Raw genomic sequence first — 21,425 nt, 5'->3', positions numbered from 1 at the left:
AATAGTAAATAAAAAGTTCTAGCAAAGGTGTTTAGAAATTGCAACTGTTACAATTTGCTGGAGAGACTGCAGAATGATGCATCCACTGTGGACGCCTTATGGCTTTTCCTCATAAAATCAAACATAGAATTACTATTTTATCAGAATTTTCACTTCTGGGAATGTGCCTGAAAAAATTGAAAGCAAGATCTCAAAGAGAAAATTGTACATCCTCGTTCATAGCAGCATTGTTCACAATAGCTAAAAGGTGGAGGCAGCCCAAGTGTTAACTAATGAATCAACAAGATGTATTATACACACACAAGGGAATATTATTCAGCCTTAAAAAGAAAGTCTGACCCATTCGATGGCATGGATGAACCTTTAAGACATCATGCCAGCAGAAATAAGCTGGCTTCAAAAGGACAAAAATTGTTTGCCAGCCCTTATATGAGGTACCTAGAATAGTCAACTCCACAGTGACAAGAAGTAAAATGATGTTTCCCAGGTATGAAGTTTTGGTTTGGGAAAACAAAAAATTTGTGGAGATGAGTGGTGGTACTGCGGTTGTACAATAGAGTTAATTTATTTAATGTCACTGGAGTATACATTTGAAAATTGTTAAAATAATGTATTTTATGTTTGAATATTTTACCACAGTCAAAAAGAGGAAGATTTATGTTTGGTGCAGTTTCTCTCCTTCCAAGAACAGTGGAAACATACAGGACTAGGACAGTGTACATGAGTATCCAGGACACCCTTCCTTTTATGCCAGCCCCACAGCATCCAGGACACCCTTCCTTTTATACCAAACCCACAGCATCCAGGACACCCTTCCTTTTATGCCAGCCCTGCAGCATTCTAACAAGTTAAGAGAGTCAGAGGTGCCTCATTACAGGTGACTCAGAATAATATGAGAAAGTCTAGAGGTGGCCATGATGTTAGCGGTGGGTGCCCAACCCAACCAGGAGCAGCTGCAAATGCAACAGTGGCCAAAGAAGGGGAGATGAAGCTGGTGGCAGAGGTAGCAGCCCCTCCAGCTGGAGAGGGGCATCTGCTTCTGTACAAAATGGTTCACAGTTGCTAAGTCTTGCATGGATGCCTCATCCTGTTTACCTCATGACCAACTACAGTTTTCATTGCAATGTATGTTATCATAGCAGTAATATCTATTTCCTCCAGTAGCAAGCAAACATGAATGAAATGTGTTTTACTGCTTTGTCCAACATGACAAGTTAGTCCCAAACATGGGATGAATGTTTAAAGTCAATGTTCTCTAAAGATAAGGATATTATACCATTTATTGATAAATACGGGGAGGGCATGATGACCATTCAGACACTTGGAATAATTACTTGGCTAAATAACATTGTTTAAACAATGAGTAAATTTAGTTATTCTTTGCAGAGCAAAAAAGATCCAAGTTTCACCAGTCCCTTGGCAAACACTACATTTCAAGCTATGGAAGGGACACATCCTGAAATTTTGTGCTACTCTTTCTGAAGACACGGAAACAGTCAAGTCATACCTAATACTTATGAACATAAAGCTTTGATAAAGTTCAAGAATTATTTGTATTTTGAGGAAAGAGACTTTGTCGCTAAAGCAGAGAAGAACCTAAAACGGACTCCTCATAGTGAGCTAATATTTTATAAAAAGGTGTCAATCAAGGTGTGGCTTACAAAAATACTTTCAAGGATGTTTACTTTCCAGCCATCTCACTGGACAAGAACTGGGTGGTTTTCATTAACTTTGGACGGTGCTTCAATGTCCTAAAAATGATGTCACTTACTGCCCTGAGTGACATGGGATGGGATGCTGTGGTAGAGCACACTCTGGCTGATGTCTTGTATCTGCTGGAGACGGAAAAGGATGAGAGACACAGTCCTCCACAGGAAATCTCAAATGGGTCCCTCTTTCTTTTCAGATATGGACTTTCTGGGGAGTAATACTGTAGGGCTTTTGTTGTTGTTGCTTTTAACTGTCTCAAATGTTCTCCCAAAGATGCTACAGAACACAGCCTCTCCTTTGAGCAAGTTAAAAGTCTGGGTACGACTGCAAGAGGCTCCCCGCCTGCCAACGTTCTTTCTCGACTTTCAGGGACTGCTCTTCTTCTGTGGGCCGTAAACCAACAACTGCTCATCCCAAGATCCACTAAGCCCTCTGGGAAATTGGTGCTGTACTGCATATCCTGCTGGCTGGGACTTGTTACATTGATGTTTTTCTAAAGAGTGAATAATCTTGTCCATGTAACTAACTTATTTAAAGACATTTTCTTCGGTGGGCACTGACTCCATGGCACCTGTTTTCCAAGGAATTGGTGAGCTTGTTTCTGAGAATACCAGAAATCAATGTACATTCCAAATCACTCTAAAAGTGATTTCTTTCTGGTGTGGGTTTGGTTTTGTTATTAATTTTGAAATATATCTTTGAATACTGAGATCTCTGAAATGACTAGATCTCTAGAAGTGTAATTGTGAAAGAAGGTTGCTTGCAGCTTTAACAAAATGAGAAACTCTTCCCAAATAAAACCTGTTTTGAAGTTAAAAAAAAAAAAGTGACATTAGAACCTGCAAAATCTAAGAGTTCCCAACAGCAGTCTCAATTCTGATGCTAATTGTAAGCTAGAAACTCCCCCAACAACCCTTCACTTCTTATGATTCCCAAGAAAGACTCATATCACTCACTTAAACTTGTGACGTTTGTTGATATGATTTTTTACAACAAAAGAATGCAGATTAAAATAATTCAAGGAAGGAGGTACATGGGCAGAGTTCAGGAGAATTCCAAGCACAAGCATCCAGTTGTCCTCTCCCAGTAAGACAGTAGACAATGCTGCATTCTCCTGGCAGCAATGTGTGATTCTATGCATGAATTATTGCCAACCAGGAAATCTCGCTGAAGCTTGGTGTCCAGGCAGGTTTTTTTGGGGGCGTGAGTTGGGGATGGGGTTGCTTATGTAGACCTTGTTGATCATCCTCATGGCCGACTCCGACTTGAATTTCCACTGAATTGACAATAAAATTTCAACCTTAAATATTTGGTCATTTTCTTTTTAATAAATCCTCTAAAATAAATTATTTTGAAAATGCTCGCTTTAGCTAGCTGTTTATCCAATATGAGACTCAACATAAATAGTTTCAAAAAACCAGTGGGTTATTAAAACAATTGCTTTAGTCATTCAAAACATTCAGATAAAAATTAACACCATGTAACACTAAAATCGAATTATAGTCACTGGGGCTGGATTTCAACAACAGAAAGAGAAAGTAGTACAAATAGAGATGAGCAAAAAATAGACAAGTAATGGGTGTGAACTGGCCTAGGAAATTTACAGTGGCAATGTCAAGAAGATAAATCAATAGTTATTTGACAATACATGCTCAGTCCAGGAAAGCCACCAGGGGGTGGTCTGGGTCTTCTGCATCATAAGAAGCTCAAGGGGTTCAAACTGAATGAACCCTGAACAGTTGCTCACTGGGTCATGTAAAATGTTAGAGCAGCTGCTTCCTCCCACAACACACAGCCACTCTGGGCAGGCCCCTCACAGTGTAGCTGCTCTCAGGGCTGAGAACCTGGGTGGTGCTAAAGGTGGTGAATATGGTAAAGATTTGCACAACACACCTCCTCCATGCAGGGATCTCAGTAGCATCTTCAAAGGATGGGCTTTCTGAGCTAAGAGCAATGAGAAGAAACTTTCTAAACTTAAACTAAAATTTATTTATTGAGTTACGTTCAAAGCAATACATGCCTATTACATAAAATCAGGAAGTATTTAAAATCACCAAGTTCTCTGCAAAGGTTCTTTATTCCAAACAATCAATATGACTAGATTTTTTTTATTTGAATGCATTCTTTCATTTTTGTTCTCAGTATTTCCACAATGGTGATCAAGCCTTGTGCTTTTTCATCTGCTTTTACACCCCTTTATGATCTTTTCATTTGAGGTTAATGTAAGTAGTGTTCCATTTCTTAAAAGGGATAAAACATTTAAATAGTTGTTAATTTTATTTTTATTTGAATACCAATGAAATGTTATCATTTTTAGATAATTCTTATTGTTTGCTACTCAAACAAAGGTATGATATTATCTTATTATTGAAACACTCCTGGTAACTTCTGTGGAAGTTACTTGTGAGGTCAGAAAAAAAATGCCTGAAGTTTTCAATGGAAAGCCTTGAGTACATTATACCTGACTTCACAATGCAGTAAATAGAGAAACAAGAGTTTCCGATTCATGTAAGAAGGAGCATAACAGATTAAGGTATGAGGAATAATTTATATCCAAAACTACACCAGTGTCTCCATGCCTGTGTTAGAACAGTACCTCCCAAATTCTATTGTGCATATGAATCTTCTGGGCATTTTGCAAAATGCACATTCTGATTCAGGGGCTCTGGAGTGAGGACACAGTCTCTGCATTTCTAAAAAGTTCCTACCACACAAAATCTACATACATGTTTGAACAAAAACAAGTCCAGCCAGGAGAAGAGGCTCACGTGTGTAATCCCAGCACTCTGGGAGTTTGAGGCAAAAGAATTACTTGAGGCCAGGAGTTTGAGACCAGCCAGGGTAACATCGCAAGAACTTTTCTCCACAAAACATGTTTTTAAATAATAAAAAATGAATTAGCCAGGCATAGTGTGGCATGCTTGTCATTGTAGATACCTAGGAGGCTGAGGCAGGAGGGTCGCTTCACCCCAGGAGTTCAAAGCTGCAATGAGCTATGATCATGCCACTGTACTCCAGCCTGGGTGACAAAGTGAGACCTTGCCTCTAATAACAAAAACAGCAATAATAAATTCATAAGAATAGTATAAAATAAGGAGAAACCTTGGCGGACAGTAACCTAAGAGATAGATATCTCAACATAGTGGTAATGTGTTTGGATGACAGAAGAACCCCACACTTGGCTGGGTGTGGTGACTCACGCCTGTGATCCCAGCACTTTAGGAGGCCAAGGCGGGCAGATCACCTGAGGTCGGGAGTTCGAGACCAGCCCGGCCAACATGGAAAAGCCTCGTATCTACTAAAAATGCAAAATTAGCCAGGCGTGGTGGCACAGCCTATAATCCCAGCTACTCGGGAGGTTGAGCCAGGAGAATCACTGGAACCCGGGAGGCAGAGTTTGCGGTAAGCCGAGATCGAAGAACCCACACTCCATGCAGGAAGACGACCAGGGAGGACAGCTGCAAAGCAGGGAGAGGCTCCCCTTTCTTTAAGAAACAAAACAAAAGCAAACAACTAACCTGACTTCCCCTCTGGCTCCCGTCCAACATTCTTACTAGCTTCTCATCTAGTCTTTTCTGTAGTGTAGCCCATCCTTACCCTCTCCCCTCCCACACCTCTGATTCCTGAATTCCCTTCTTGGTTATCTCTCCTTTTCCTGTCAACCACTTCTCCCCTCTATCATCCTGAGTTAATTATCAAGAGCTTTATAACCAGAAACCTATTGGTATTTTTCCAGATTTTTTTTTTCTTGAAATTGGACATTTATAAATTTTCTCTCTTTTTTTTTGGTGGGGGGTGGTGGTGAGGGTAGGGACAGGGCCTCACCCTGGTTGCCCAGGCTGTGGTCTCAACTCACTGCAACCTTCACCTCCTGACTCGAGCAATCCTCCCAACTCAGCCTCCCAAGTAGCTGTGACTATGGGCACGCACCACCACACCCTGCTAATATCTTGTATTTTTGGTAGAGATGGGGTTTTCCCCCATGTTACCCAAGCTGGTCTTGAATTCCTGAGCTCAAGTGATCCACCCGCCTCAGCCTCCTGAAGTCCTGGAATTACAGGCATGAGCCACTGTGCCCAGCCTATTTTTTCTCTTTTACGAGCCTCTCTGATACCCTAGTTCTGAAGTAGCCCAGAGTTGGCTGATTCTCCTATTTTGCCTCAGCTAGCACTTCCTCCTTCTCCTTTTTTTTTTCTCCTTCTGATCCCTGTAGTCCTCTGCATTTCCACTGAATCCAGTGAACCACACAAGCAGGCTCATTTATTCTCCCCAAACTCCACCACTCTGCCTTATGTGCTGATCCAGTGAGAATCAAGAAGGAAGAGACACCCTTGGATTTCTGTGCAGCCTGGAAAGTCAGTTCGTGGCTGGACTTGGCTGGGACACCAGACACCTGTCTCCGTGTCTCTATTTAGTATTCATAGGGTCCAGCAGCTGTGTCCTCCCAGGGTGCCTGAAGAGTCACTGACCATGCTCTCCTACCCAGCCTCAAGAAGCCACCCAGTCCTCGAGAAGTATAATCAGACTCAGCGTCTTATGTGAGGGGAACAACCATGGGGACAGGTTGCAATGAGTCCCCTCCTCTAAGAGGGGCCAGAGAAAAGGGGCTGTTCCCCCTAATCTGTGTGGCTCAGGAAGCAGAGCTCTAGAGACTTCTCTACTGTGGCCTGTATCCCTCTGCTGCTCACCCTCCTCAGTCTCCGCACAGGAGGCTGGAGATAGAAAGGCAGGGACTGGCACTGGGAGGACCAGGGCTCTGCCTTGCTCTCCTGGCTCACTGAGCCACCTCCCACACCCCGTGTCTCTCTCCTGACTCTTAGGGTCCTGGGCGGTCAGGGCTCACTTGGGGGTCTGCACAGTTTGTCTGTAACTAAACCAGCCACCCTATCCTGCACTGGAAACAGCAGCAATAAGGTTCTTGGAATTGTGTCCCGGTACCAACAATGAACAGGAAGTACCCTTAAACCTCTGATCCGTAGATGTAAATATCCACCTGCAGATCCAGAACTGATTCTCGACTGATCAGTCTGGCAAGGAGGGCTTCTTGAGCATATCTGGGCTCCAGGCTGAGGACAAGGCTGGTCACTAACGTTGGATTTAGACAGTTCTCTGGAGGCCCCCACGGTGCTGCAGTCTGTGGGGAAGTGAGATGGGAACATTTCAGGTCTCCTAGAAGCACGCCCCTACAGCACCACCTACAACCGGGAAAACTGGGCTGTTTACCATTTGTGTTCACGTTTGCTTGGGCTGGTGCTAACCAGGGCCCAGGTCTCAGGTCAGGGACAGTGATTTAGAGAATGCAGCTTTGTTTCCTCAGAGTCAGCCCTCAGAGAAAGCCCACAGCAACAGCATTGTCAAATTGCCTCAAAAAAAAATCAGAAAGTCCTTGGTTCCTGGAACAGGCTGCCCTAGGAACAGAGCCAAAATTGGTCAGAGCAAGCAGGGACACAACTGTGCAGAAAACAACAAGTTTTACTTAAGGAGATAATGGTTGACTTTATAAAATGAGAAATATGTCACACTACTCACTGGTAAGTTTACCAATGCTATTCATTTCCCTATATCACTATATTGAGTAAAAACTCTATAAAATGTATGAAATCACTGTAGAGGTAACTTTTGTTGAATTGCTACTTTAACATGTCATGGATCATTTATTTTTCTTGCAAAATTCTCATTATTCACCATTCTTTTGAGCAGCCCCTAACTGCCCTTCAACCTAGCTCCTCAGCTGACCCCTTCTCCGTGATGCTTGCCCTGATGGCACATGTAGGCAGTTAGATTTTTCTAGATTTTAAAAGTTATATATGTACATGTCTACATCTCATGGACCAAGACTCATTCTGGTAGTGAGAAATCACAATAATCATGCATAGCCTTATGGAATTAGTGTCTAGCAATCAGACCATAGAGGTGTGAATAGAGACAGTGACTAATGAGCTGCAGAGATCTGCGGGGCCATCAGGAGGTAAGTGTCCTCTAATCAGCATGGGATGCTGGGGGACTGCCCTATGGTCCCTACACAGCTGCTCAGAAAGGACCATTCACTCAAAGAAATCCAAGACTAGGGGCAAAGACCCTGTGCTCACTGATGGGGACTTAGCATCTATGCCCTCCCATGGCATGGCAGAGTCTCCTGAGCAGGAAGGTGTGTGTGGTTTCAGCAGGTGCTTTCTTCTGGAGCCCTCTCAAGGGGAAAAGCAAAACTTCTTCCTCCTCAGTCTGCAGTGTGAGCTAAGCTTCAGCCCCAGAGCCTAGAGAGGGGCTGGGCAGTTGCTGGATGGAAACACATTTGCATGAGCCGCCCCTCCTCTGCAGAGCGTGGGAAGAAAAGGAGGCCTGGGGCAGCCCAGTCCCACTGTGCATGTCAGGCTGCGTCCACCATGGCCTGGACTCCTCTCCTCCTCCTGCTCCTCTCTCACTGCATAGGTAGGGACAGGCCTCAGAGACCAGGGTCAGCACCTCAGCCTGATTCTGGCTCTTCTGGTAAAGATCCCTGAAAAACTTCACCCTGAACCCTGCCCATCAACCACGAGTGTCTGTGTTTGCAGGTTCCCTCTCGCAGCCTGTGCTGACTCAGCCACCTTCCTTCTCCGCATCTCCTGGAGAATCCGCCAGACTCACCTGCACCTTGCCCAGTGACATCAATGTTGGTAGCTACAACATATACTGGTACCAGCTGAAGCCAAGGAGCCCTCCCAGGTATCTCCTGTACTATTACTCAGACTCAGATAAGCACCAGGGCTCTGGAGTCCCCAGCCGCTTCTCTGGATCCAAAGATGCCTCGGCCAATGCAGGGATTTTACTCATCTCCGGGCTCCAGTCTGAGGATGAGGCTGACTATTACTGTATGATTTGGCCAAGCAATGCTTCTCACAGTGACACACACAGATGGGGAAGTGGGATGAAAACCTCACCCTGCTCTAGGTCTTGTTCTGTAACAATTTTTAAATTTTGAAATAACTGGCCTGGGCACAAACTACATTTGGAAGTACTTTCTAGTTGTAAAATGCTCTTCTCTCAATTTCCCATCCATTCTTCTGAAGTCTCAGTAAAACAAAACAAAACCAAAACATCTGATGACACCGAAGTCTTGGCTGGTTGTCCACATGTGCTAACACCACTGCCTGTGGAGCTGGACATTTTTTCTTCAAAGAAGCAAAATGAGTCTTTCCTAGCTCACATCATGGTCAGAGCCTGGGGACATCGTAGCAGGTGAACAGTCCCCTGCAGCATGGACTCTGCTCTTCCAGCGTACAAGCAGAGACCACCCCTTCCATCCCCAGTAGTCTGTTCTCAGGGCTGTCTAAGACTCACTGTGTCCCAGGAACAAGGCACCCGAATATGAAATGCTGCCTGAGGACGCAGGTCAGGGAATTCCAGATATAGTGCTGACCTGGCTCAGTCCTGGGTGTGGGGAGCCAAAGCAGAGTTGTTCCCATGCACTGGCAAGGCCTGCAGACAGGGAAGTAGGTGGCATGGTCAAGGACCTGACCACTGAAGATCCTATCGTTGGGTATCTTCCTGTTCTTAGCAGATCAGTGAAGCGCTGAGAATGGCTTTTCACAGTTAGTGGTTAGTACAGGACAGACTGCGGAGGCCGCACCTGTTGAAGAAGACAAAAACAATTATTGTGTGGACCTTTGACCCCTGGCATATATAAAAGCACTGAAGAAAGCAGAACTTGGGTCTCTTCCCTATCAGGGGACCGTCCCTCCTAATCCCGCTTCTCTGTGTCTTTCTTTCATCATTCTTCCCACTACTTCTCGGCTTCTCGGTGCATTCCTGAATAACCCCTGTGGCCGGACTGCAAGAGGTGGTGCCTGAACAGGGACCCAAGAAATACTGTGGAAAGAACGCCCAGTTCTGGTAAGTTCTTCAGAAGTTGTGTGAGTATAAACAGTTGTGGGCGCATAGTCATACATTGGGAGTAAAAATAGGACATTCTGGCTCTAAGGAACGTGCTGTTTACATTCAAGTGTTGCAATCTATGATGCATACCCGTGGGGCTTCTATAAAAACTAAGCAGTTGGAAAAATTCTTGGAGACGGTACAAGAGACATGTCCTTGGTTCCCTGAGGAAGGCACTATCAATGTGGACACCTGGTCAAAGGTGGGGGAAGGCCTGCGGAAGCATTATACTCTGCATGGCCCTGATGGCATTCCTGTGGTGACTTTTGGACTCTTTAATCTGGTCCAGGAATGTCTTGTGCCTTGTCCTGAAGCCTATAAGCCTTTAGGCTCTATGCCATGTGGGAAGCCTTCTGCCCCTATCATGGCTGAGGAAAAGTTGGTTGTTTGTCATCAACCGTCTCCAAGAGATGGGAAGTTGTCTTGTGAGGAGTCTGAAAAATCATCATTGCCTACTTCTCCTGCTTCACCTCTATCTTCACCAGGGGGAGATGAAGAGGCCTTGGTACGTGCTTTCGCTGCCACCTTTCTTAAGAAACCCCCTGGATCTAATTGTTCTTGCTCTTGTTCTCATAAGCCTGACTCTTTGCCTGCGTCTGTCATGTCACCTTTGGAGGGTGCTTTGCATCATGCTCATTTGTCTGGAGAATCACTAGAAGGTTTTCATGCCTTCCCTGTCAGGCTTGACCCACAGACAAATCAGCAATATCATGAGCCTCTGCCTTTTAAGACTTTAAAGGACCTTAAGGCTGCTGTGGTTCAGTATGGGACTACAGCACCCTTTACTTTAGCCATGGTGGAAACTTTGGCAGAGGATGCTTTACCCCCTAATGATTGGAAAGGCATAGCAAAAGCCTGCCTAGACGGGGGTGACTACTTGTTGTGGAAAACTGAATTTTTGGAAAAGGCTGAAGAAATTTCTTGCCGTAATCGCTTGGCGGGTAATCAGGTTACTTATGAAATGCTCACTGGCTTAGGTAACTTTTCAGATACTGCTAATCAAATTGGTTGGCAAAGATGGATTTATGACCAAGTATCCAATATTGCCCTCTCTGCCTGGAAGAAATTGCCATCTTCCAAACGCACAGAGGAACTTACAAAAATTCGCCAGGGACCTGACGAGCCTTATCAGAACTTTGTCTCTCGATTATTACAGGCAGTGGGCCGAGTGGTCAGTGACTCTGAGGCAGGTACTGTAATTGTAAAGCAACTCGCCTTTGAAAATGCGAATGGCACTTGCCAAGCCGCTATTCGCCCATACAAGAAAAATGGGACTCTGGAAGATTATATTCGCTTATGTTCTGAAATTGGCCCTGCTTTTAATCAAGGTGTGGCTTATGCTGCAGCTATGAAAGGAGTTCCTGTTTCTCAGATTTACTTGCAGGTGCAAGGAAGGGGCCAAAATAAGCGGCTACAAAACAAGGGAGGTAATCAAACCTGTTTTAATTGTGGTAAACCAGGACATCTTAAGAATCAATGCCGCCACACGCCCGCGAGTTCAGGGAAATCACCTAAGGCTCGACCTACTTCCTTGTGCCCTCGATGCCAACGTGGGTTTCATTGGATGAATGAATGTAGGTCTCATACTGATTCTCAAGGCAACCTTCTTTCCCCTCAGGGAAACCAGAAGTGGGCCTCCCCCCGGGCCCGACAAACAATAGGGGCCCTTCAGACAGCCCCTCCAGTGACCTCCATGAGTCCCTCCAATCCCTTTCGCGAGCCACCCCAGGGTCAGCAGGATTGGATTTGTGTGCCACCTCCAGCTACGTACTAACACCTGAAATAGGTCCGCAACGCATTCCTACAGGAGTGTTTGGGCCTCTCCCTAAGGAGACTGTTGGGTTGATTATTGGAAGAAGCAGTGTCCTCTTTAAGGGGTTAATTGTCTATCCTGGAATAATTGACTCTGACTACACTGGGGAACCTCAAGTTATGGCTTCCACCTCTCAAGCTGTGGTTACTGTATCTAAAGGTCAGCGTGTGGCCCAACTTCTGCTTTTACCCTATGTTTCTCAAGTAGGGCAAACAGCTTCCTCTTCTGCGCGCGGCAGCCGCAGTTTCGGTTCCTCTGATGTCTATTGGTTGCAGGCTGTTGATGCCGAGAGACCTACCCTGCAACTCCAAATAGAAGGAAAGACTTTTTCAGGTTTAATTGATACTGGAGCAGATGTTTCTGTATTTAGTTTACAATTTTGGCCCACTTCATGGCCTCTTACTGCCTCTATAACTCATCTACAAGGTATTGGAATGTCTCAAAACCCCCAGCAAAGTGCACAAGTATTAACCTGGACTGATCAAGAAGGTCACCAAGGAAAATTTCAACCCTATGTGTTACCCCACTTACCTTGTAACTTATGGGGACGTGATGTGTTACAACAAATGGGGGTTTATCTGTTTAGTCCTAACCCCATTGTGTCCCAACAGTTGCTCCAGCAGGGACTGCTCCCCAACCAAGGATTAGGAAAACATAACACTGGCATTCTTGCTCCAGTACAAATTACACCAAAAAATGATCGACATGGTTTAGGTTTTCCCCAAGGCCACTGATCCTAGCTGCCCCCTTAACTGCAGATGCTATTCAGTGGAAATCTAATGAACCTGTTTGGGTGGATCAGTGGCCTTTAACTCAGGAAAAGTTGATGGCAGCCACTCAATTGGTTCAAGAGCAGCTCTCTGCTGGACATATTGAACCTTCTACTAGCCCTTGGAATACACCTATATTTGTTATTAAAAAGAAATCTGGAAAGTGGAGGCTATTGCAAGATTTGCGGGCTGTAAATGCTACTATGTTACCCATGGGGGCACTGCAACCTGGTCTCCTGTCCTCTACGGCTATACCAAAAAATTGGTCAGCCTTTGTCATAGATCTTAAAGATTGCTTTTTTACCATTCCTCTTCATTCAAATGATAAGGCTCGATTTGCTTTTAGCCTTCCCTCTATTAATTTTCGACAGCCTATGGCTAGATATCAGTGGAAGGTCTTGCCTCAAGGCATGGCTAAAAGCCCTACTTTATGTCAAAAGTATGTGGTCGTGGCTTTACAATCTTTTAGGGCTCAGTTTCCTCACATCTATTGCTTACATTACATGGATGACATTTTAATTGCAGGAGAGGTTTTCGCAGAATTGCGACAAGCCTTATTGTTTTTACAACAGCATTTGCCTACCTTTGGTCTGCAGATAGCAGGAGAAAAAATCCAACAAACCTTTCCTCTTATTTATCTTGGTCAAAAAATTGCTGAGACTACCATTTCTTCTCAAAAAATACAATTTAACCTCTCAAAATTGCAAACACTTAATGATTTTCAAAAACTTCTTGGGGACATAAACTGGGTTCGACCTTTTTTGTCCCTTACTACTGCTGACTTGCTGCCTTTGTTTGACATTTTAAGCGGAAGTAGTGATCCTGCTTCTCCTAGAACCCTCACCTCAGAAGCAAAGCAAGCTCCACAGCTTGTGGAGTCAGCAATTCAACATGCTCATGTATCTCGAATAGATTATACTCGGCCCCTACTTTTGCTGATTCTTACCCCACACCTATACCCTACAGCAGTGTTTTGGCAACAATCCCCTTTAGAGTGGCTACATTTACCCTCTACACGTTATAAAACTATTCAACCTTATGTCGAATTGGTTAGCCAACTTATTATGGCTGGCCGCAAAAGGTCTCGCCAAATATATGGAAAAGACCCTGATATCCTCACTGTTGCTTTTACTCAACAGCAAATCGTTTCTCTTTATCAATTCAACATTTCTTGGCAAATAGCACTTAGCAATTTTACTGGTCAATTTTCAGTTCATTACCCTAAACATAAATTGTTAACCTTTTTTCAGCGTACCTCATTTGTTCTTCCTCTTCATCATTCTCATCAACCATTAGCCCATGCTCACCTTTTGTTCACTGATGGTTCGAAAACAGGTGTTGCAGCCGTCATCGCTGACAACCGTCCTTTTCGGTTTCCCACTACTTATTCTTCTCCACAGCGAGTTGAACTTTTTGCCGTGTGCCAAGCCTTACAAATGTTCCCCTCTGAGCCCACTAACATCTATACTGACAGTGAGTGGGTTTTTCGCAGTAGCATTCATATCGAATCTGCTACTATTTCTTCCTTGCTTGATGATGAACTTTACCAGTTACTTTCACTTTTACAGTCCTGTTGTCGACAGCGTACCGCTGCCTGTTTTGTGGGACATATCCGGAGTCATTCTCTGTTGCCCGGACCATTATCTGCCGGAAATGCAGCTGCTGATAAACTGTGTTTCCTCACGGAGAATGCTGTCCAGCGAGCAGCTAATTCCCATGCCATACATCATCAAAATGCTCACAGTTTACGATTACGGTTCAAAATCACTCGTGAAGCTGCTCGTGCTATATTGTAAAGCATTGCTCCGCCTGCCCTCAACTGCAACCTGTCCCCCATTATGGAGTTACTCCTCGAGGCTTGCAGCCCCTACATTTGTGGCAGATGGATGTTACTCACCACCCTCCCTTTGGTAAATCCAGTTATATCCATGTTTGTGTAGATACTTTTTCAGGTTTCCTTTTAGCCTCCGCGCGCTCCGGGGAGGCTGTCAAAGATGTTAAAGCTCACTTACTATATTGTTTTCAAACCTTGGGAATTCCCCGGCAACTCAAGACAGATAACGCGCCAGCTTATGTTGCTAAAGCTTTTCACTCTTTCCTTGCACAATTTAATATTTCACATTGCACTGGCATCCCTTATAACCCACAGGGTCAAGGTATTGTTGAACGTGCACACTCCACCATTAAACATCAGCTTGAAAAAATTAAAACGGGGGAACTTTACCCCCGCACACCTGCTAATTATTTGCATCATGCTGTGTATGTGTTGAATTTTTTGCGCCTGGATGCCGCAGGACGCTCTGCTGCTGAGCGGTTTTGGCATCCGGAGGCATCTACAAAAGCTCTTGTGAGGTGGAGGGACCCACTGACTGGACAATGGCATGGACCTGACCCTGTGCTAATATGGGGACGAGGGAGTGTTTGTGTTTTTCCTGAAGGATCTGATGGCGGACCTCGGTGGATTCCGGAGCGGCTTGTTCGGCATGCGGAACGGATTCCTTGTGAGCAGAATGCGGAACCTCAGCCTCCACAGCCCTCCTCGCAGTCCTCCGGGGGTTCGCCGCGGGATGCTTCGCCGAGCCCGCCGCCCTCGCCGTCCGGCAATGGGAACACGTAATGCCCCCCTTCCCACCTGGGGTCAGATTAAGCGTCTTTCCACTATGGCACAGAATTTGGTGACTAATCAAGGAAACCCTCTCACGGTGGAGAATCTTTTCCTGGCCATGCTGGCTCTCCTGAGCCTTCAGGTACTGCCTACTGAAGGGAAAACTTATTGGGCATATGTGCCTGAGCCCCCCTTGTTGCGCCCAGTTGCATGGAATGATGCTAATGTCCCTGTGTATACTAGCAATACTGACTTATTTGGGGGCTTAGATGGAGACTTCATTATCCCTGTTTCCACCATATACAGGATCCACTGCTACACTGCCTATTTGCCTTTCCTTTACTCCAGTGGTTGGCTGCCTTACTCTTGGGCGCGAAATTCGACGTGTGGCAGGATATCTACCCACGGCGCTACATACTATTGTGCAGTGGCAGCTTTCATTCTGGGGGTTTTCCACTGAGGCGGTCACCCCAAAAAGCCAACATCCGCCTCATGTCCTTCCCCCATGCCCTGTTGTCAGGCCTGGACATGTTGTCTCAAAATATCCTGTATGGCAAAGTTGTGCCTATCTACCTGGAACTCAACATCAAATTCCTCATTATGGCATTAATCTTACTGACGGGTCTCGCCCATATGCTTACATTCCTCCCATTTCTGGGACGCGCTATGTCGCTACTGGAGATTGGACGGTGCCTATTATTACCGCTCAGGAGGGACAAGTGCCAGAACACATTTGGCATGCCGCCGCTGCTTTAGGAGTGGTAGAATTCCTCTATCCAGTACAGACCACTCACAAGCAAGTCCGAACTGGGTTGCGTGCCTGTGTGCGTGCCCCCTATGTGTTCCTTTCTGGACTTTTCAATATTACCATTAAAGCCCACATGGGCAAGTTGGTTTCCCCACATTTGGCTCATAGCATTCCCCATCAAGGTGAAAAGGAATACATTATTCATTGCCTGGATTGTAACCTTACCAACTGTGTTACTAGAGACAATTTCAAGCTAACTTTGGCTATTTTACAGCAGCCTCCTTTTGTGATGCTGCCTGTTCACCTTAATGAAACCTGGTATACCGATCCTGGTTTTGCTGCATTACAAATAGTTGTTAAGTCTCTTACCCGAACAAAATGCTTTTGAGGACTTCTCATTGCAGGAATAGCAGCACTTGTTACTGCTGTAGCTACTGCAGCAACTGCAGCTGTGGCCATCACACAGTCCATTCAAACTGCTCACTTTGTAAACGATCTTGCAAAAAATACTAGCACCGCTTTAGGAACTCAGGAACGAATTGATTTAAAAATCAATGCAAAATTAAATGCATTAGAGGAGGCTGTTGAATTTCTAGGCATGAGAGTAGAGGCCTTACCTACTAGACTCCCCCTAAAATGTCATGCCGATTATTAATGGATCTGTATAACAGCTCATGAGTACAATCAATCTCAATGAGGCTGGGAAGAAGTGCAGGCACACCTTCATGGAGTCTGGTCAGCTAACAATTTCTCTTTAGATATTGCCTCGCTACATAATGAAATACAAAAAATGCAACAGGCACATTTAAATATTGTGAATCCTTAGGATGTTGCTGATAGCATTTTGTCCATTTTTCATAAGTTATCCCCTACATCCCAGTTGTCTGCTATAATTATTAGTCTAGCCACCATTGCAGGTATTGTTTTATTAATTCTTTGTGTTTTCCCAGTCTGTCTCCGAGGAGCCTCCTCTGCTATCACCCAGCTCCGGATAAATCATCAACGGCTTCTTTTAGAAAGAAAAGGGGGAACTGTGGGGAGCCAAAGCAGAGTTGTTCCCATGCACTGGCAAGGCCTGCAGACAGGGAAGTAGGTGGAATGGTCAAGGACCTGACCACTGAAGATCCTGTCGTTGGGTATCTTCCTGTTCTTAGCAGATCAGTGAAGCGCTAAGAATGGCTTTTCACAGTTAGTGGTTAGTACAGGACAGACTGCGGAGGCCGCACCTATCGAAGAAGACAAAAACAATTATTGGGTGGACCTTTGACCCCTGGCATGTATAAAAGCACTAAATAAAGCAGAACTTAAGTCGATTCCTTATCAGGGGACCGTCCCTCCTAATCCCGCTTCTCTGTGTCTTTCTTTCATCATTCTTCCCACTACTTCTCGGTGCATTCCTGAATAACCCCTGCGGCCGGACCGCAAGACCTGGGTACCTGCATTTCAGTGGCAATATCAGGAAATGGGGTTAGGTATTAGGGTAACTGGGGGCCTGAGGCCAGTAAACCTCTATGTAGGACATGAGAGAGTCAAGGAGAGGCTCCACCACGGCTGAGACAAGGCTGAGGCTGCTCCTTGGCCACGAGGGAAGTAGGTCCCACGGATGTGACTTTCCTGCAGCTCATCCCACTCAGGACCACGGGGACTGCTGAGGGTGGGTTTCCTGATCCCTCAGGGCCTGACTGTTCTCTTCTCCTCTCTTACACCATTGGAGCTTCTCACTGAATCAGTGTCTAGTGGTGAGTCTGTGGAATATCTGGGTACAGAAACTGCCCAATATTTGCTTCAAGTGACTCCTGCTCATGAAACTCTTGGGGAAGTCCCCATCTCAAGGTCACCTTTTTCGGCATGGGGAGCAGCAGAAACATTGGGCATTCCCATGGAAATGGCTACGAGGCCTCCCCCAGAGAGCCCCTAAGTTTATGACCTAGGACAGCAGTGATGGCCCCTCAGGGGTCTCAGCCTGATTCTCCTGCTCTGAGTTTATCCACACAGCCTCCTGGACCACCTCTGGGCTCCAGCCTGAGGACTGGCTGGTTATCACTGTCACACAGCTGCATCTTGACTCCATGTTACCAAGGGTTCCTGTTCCATGAGGAAATGAGAGAAGATCTGCTCCACTTCTCTGTCTCCGCATCCCTCCTTTATCCCTGCCTGTGACCAACAGCAGTTCATGCCAAGGCTTCTGCTGTCACTTGTGTTACTAAAGCAGAGCAAGGGTTCAGTGACAATAACTCCTTTTCTTACTGGTCTCCCAATGCAAACAGAATCAATTTGTTTCTAGAAGCAAAAGGAGCTGCCCCCACATGGTGGGTGTGGATGAGGTAGGGACAAGAAAGAATCCACCCTGTGTGACCCAGAGGCCCAGAAGCCTTTAGCCTGGTTCCACAGGTGTCTCCTCCTCTTGGTGCAGGTGTGCTGACCATTTCCTGAGCTCGGAAACTGTGGGAGAGATGACAAGAATGAAGAATCCAGCCTGTGTGACCCAGAGACCCAAATGTGACAGAGGAAGTCTGATGTTTAAGAAAACATGGGCTCAGCATTCTGAAAGGGCTAGATATGGCTTGGCCTGGAGCTGGTGTAGAAGAGAAGCAAGAGAGATGCTCAGCCTTAGGTGGCCCAGGCACAGCGGTCCTGTCAAGGGGCTGAGCTCTCTGCAACATGCATATCCTGCAGAGACATCCTTGGGGAGGCTGTGATCCCAGAATGATGCAAAAGTGCTAATGGAAGTGAGCAGGGGATGGTTTATGGGGGAATGAGGAGATGGGTGTGGGGTCAGATGTGGTAGGGAGGGTGCAGCCTGAAGAGGAGGCTGTCCATTGTGAGTCATAGGAGGAGGAGGCCCGGGACCTAGAGCAGTGACAAAAAGAGGACCTGGAAGGACCTGCGCCCTGAAGACACATAGAGACTGGGGTTTTGGTTTGTCTGTGAAGGTCCCTGAGGAGAACCACATAAAAAATCCATAGTCAGTGTCCTCTGTCCAGGGCTCACTGTCCCAACTGTTGCCCCTTCCTCCCGGAGCCTCTGGGTGTCCTGGTTCCTTAGCTGTGGACCTGCTCCTCTCTCTGTCCTCAGCCTAAGAGCTGATGGGGCATCCGCCAGGAAGCACATCCGTGGGCTGGGAGGGGGCCGTGGGCAGGCTTGTCCTGTATGTGAGACACTGCTCAGCCTCGGTGACCCCCTGTTCATTAAAGTGGGAGGAAAGGAAAACAAAATTCACTGTGAACATCTATGCATCATCAAAGAAAAAGCAGTGAGAAAAAACAGGAAGTGAAGCCCAGCTCTAATAGTTTATTTCTACTTGGAAAGAAATAAAACTTAATATGCTTGATGTGTTATGTAAATGCGATAAACATTTTTTGAAAACTATAAAAATTATGTCAAGGAACATGGCTTACACTAAAAGAAACATTTAAAATAATGACACACTTGAAATGCAATCCCAAAACACAGCATACATTTTATTTCAGTTCCATATATGGACTGGTTTTATTTAAATGTCTATATTAAATCTCACTATTCCATTTTTAAATGGAGCACTTAAAATCTCATTCTACTGCAACTGCCTGGTGATACATTCACCAGTGGAAATATCAACATAACCATCCAGCTGTTTCCCTCCATCCCCATAAAATTCCCCAAACTAGTAATTATTAAGAGCCCAGGATGTATCATGCCAGAACTCATGCAGTCATAGACATAACCTGTTTCATTTTTCATTTTGATCAACAGAATTACATTTTTTCTTATGTTTGTTTTTAGCTTATTAGATTCTAGATGCCATTACAGATCAAAGATAAATAATTTTCTATCATCTTTAAGCCACCCCCACAACACCCACTACTGAATTTAAACCATAATTTTTCCCTAAAAATCCTAGTTGGGGTGCTCGATGCTAAGAGCTACCACGTATCAGGCTCACCTGAGGACAGACTCTGGTCAAACCAAGTTGAAGTTTTAATTCTTCCCATCTTCAAAGACTGAGCATCTTTGCTCTTTTTGCTCCTAAGTGAAACACTCCAAAGTCATTTGCCAGGATCCCCTGCAGATGGGCATTCAGTGCTTGGAGGACAGACACCTTGGCAAGATCCCTGGTAACAGTATCCAGATGACTATGACTGCAAATCTTGGGAAGTAGAGGGGGAGCAAAGATTTACCAGGAAAACCCTCTGGAAAGAGCTCCCTTTCTCCTCAGTGCTGCAGGATCCACAGAGGAAGGAGAGCTCTGGCCACCAGGAAGGAGCCACATGAGAGGAGAGGACCCGGTGTCCAACACAGGTGGGGAGGTGAGTCCATGGGGCTGGTCCCTGCTCTGGGCTTGATCCTGACATAGGACTTTATGTAGATACCACCTGAGTCCTCTACAATGTACAGCCACAGAGCCATGGAAAGATTCACTCCTGAGGAGTCTGAAGACTCCTCAGTAGAGCGTGACGACAGCCCTGTAGTCACAGGGAGGAGACACAGACACCACTTGGCCTGGCTTGGACCTGAGAGAGGGGGCAGTGGGAGTGGTAGAGGAAGCCGTGTATCTGAGAGGCTCTGGTCACCTTATCATAGAATGGTTTACCTTGATCCGGACACTAGAGGGCGCATGGGGATCATTCCTGAGATGACCGGGGTGATCAGAGCAGAACCAGCCACCTGCCCTGCCTGGTGTCCTCCGCTCAGGGCTCACAGCTGTGTCCTCCCCACCCCCTGGGACCACAAAGCTCCACCCCTGCCACCCCCTGACATCCTCAAGCCAAGGAGCCTGATCCAGGGCACAGGGTGGGGTCACAAACCGGGGGTGTCTGATTTGCATAGATGGACTCTCCCCCTCTCAGAGTATGAAGAGAGGGAGAGATTTGGGGCAGCTCAGCTTCGGCTGTGGGCAGAGAAGACAGGACTCAGGACAATCTCCAGCATGGCCTGGTTCCCTCTCCTCCTCACCCTCCTCACTCACTGGGCAGGTGACAGGATTCAGGGCCAGGAGAGGGGCCCTGGGAAGCCCATGGGGCCCTGCTTTCTCCTCTTGTCTCCTTTTGTCTCTTGTCAATCACCATGTCTGTGTCTCTCTCACTTCCAGGGTCCTGGGCCCAGTCTGTGCTGACTCAGCCACCCTCAGTGTCTGGGACCCCTGGGCAGAGGGTCACCATCTCTTGTTCTGGAAGCAGCTCCAACATCGGAAGTAATAATGTATACTGGTACCAGCAGCTCCCAGGAACGGCCCCCAAACTCCTCATCTATTATAATGATCAGCGGCCCTCAGGGGTCCCTGACCGATTCTCTGGCTCCAAGTCTGGCACCTCAGCCTCCCTGGCCATCACTGGTCTCCGGTCCGAGGATGAGGCTGATTATTACTGCGCAGCATGGGATGACAGCCTGAGTGGTCCCACAGTGCTGCAGGCCCAGGGGGAAGTGAGACAAGAACCCCCTTCCTCCTCTGCCAGGAGGGTGAGCCCCGGCAGCTGCTGCTCAGGTCTGGCCTGTGGCTTCTGCTGCTGCAGCTTCCCTCACGGATCCAGGCGCATCCAGGGCCCTGCCTGAGAGTGGAGGCTCCTCCTCCCCTCAGTCCTCAGAGTCAGGAACAGTGCATCAAGGAAACAGAACATCTGCTCCCTGCAGCTTAGGACACAGGGTCTCTGCACTGAAGTCCTGGGCTGAAGTGGCAGGTACAGCTGTGTCATCACAGACCCACCTCTGATGGGAAACCTGTGTCTCTGTCATCCTCCTTTTCCCATTTCCAGGAGTTTCCAGAGTGGTGTCTTCCTCCCCCTGCTCCTCAGTGTGACTCCCTGTGCTTCCTTTCTCTCCAGCCCATTCTTCTTTAATAAAACTCCTTTCATGTAGGAATAATGCACATCTAATAAACCACCCATATTTACA

General features: G+C 46.2%; 1 pseudogene and 2 gene segments (V, D, J or C); all 3 read left to right on the top strand.

Annotated features, from left to right (window-relative positions):
- The first annotated feature begins 1,359 nt into the window (after positions 1-1,359).
- On the top strand, positions 1,360-1,928 carry LOC115835857 (annotated as a pseudogene).
- Positions 1,929-8,093: 6,165 nt separating this feature from the next.
- Positions 8,094-19,808, top strand: LOC115835856. The segment is given in 4 exon segments: positions 8,094-8,139; positions 8,262-8,609; positions 19,568-19,651; positions 19,753-19,808. Coding segments are annotated over 4 exon segments (534 nt in total).
- Positions 19,809-20,423: 615 nt separating this feature from the next.
- Positions 20,424-21,086, top strand: LOC115835855. The segment is given in 2 exon segments: positions 20,424-20,509; positions 20,626-21,086. Coding segments are annotated over 2 exon segments (507 nt in total).
- The last annotated feature ends 339 nt before the right edge of the window (positions 21,087-21,425 follow it).

This window comes from Nomascus leucogenys, chromosome 7b (assembly GCF_006542625.1).
Source record: "Nomascus leucogenys isolate Asia chromosome 7b, Asia_NLE_v1, whole genome shotgun sequence".
Classification (NCBI taxonomy): Eukaryota; Metazoa; Chordata; class Mammalia; order Primates; family Hylobatidae; genus Nomascus; species Nomascus leucogenys.
Note: the sequence above shows the minus strand (reverse complement) of the source record. Positions and strands in the feature narration are given on the sequence as shown.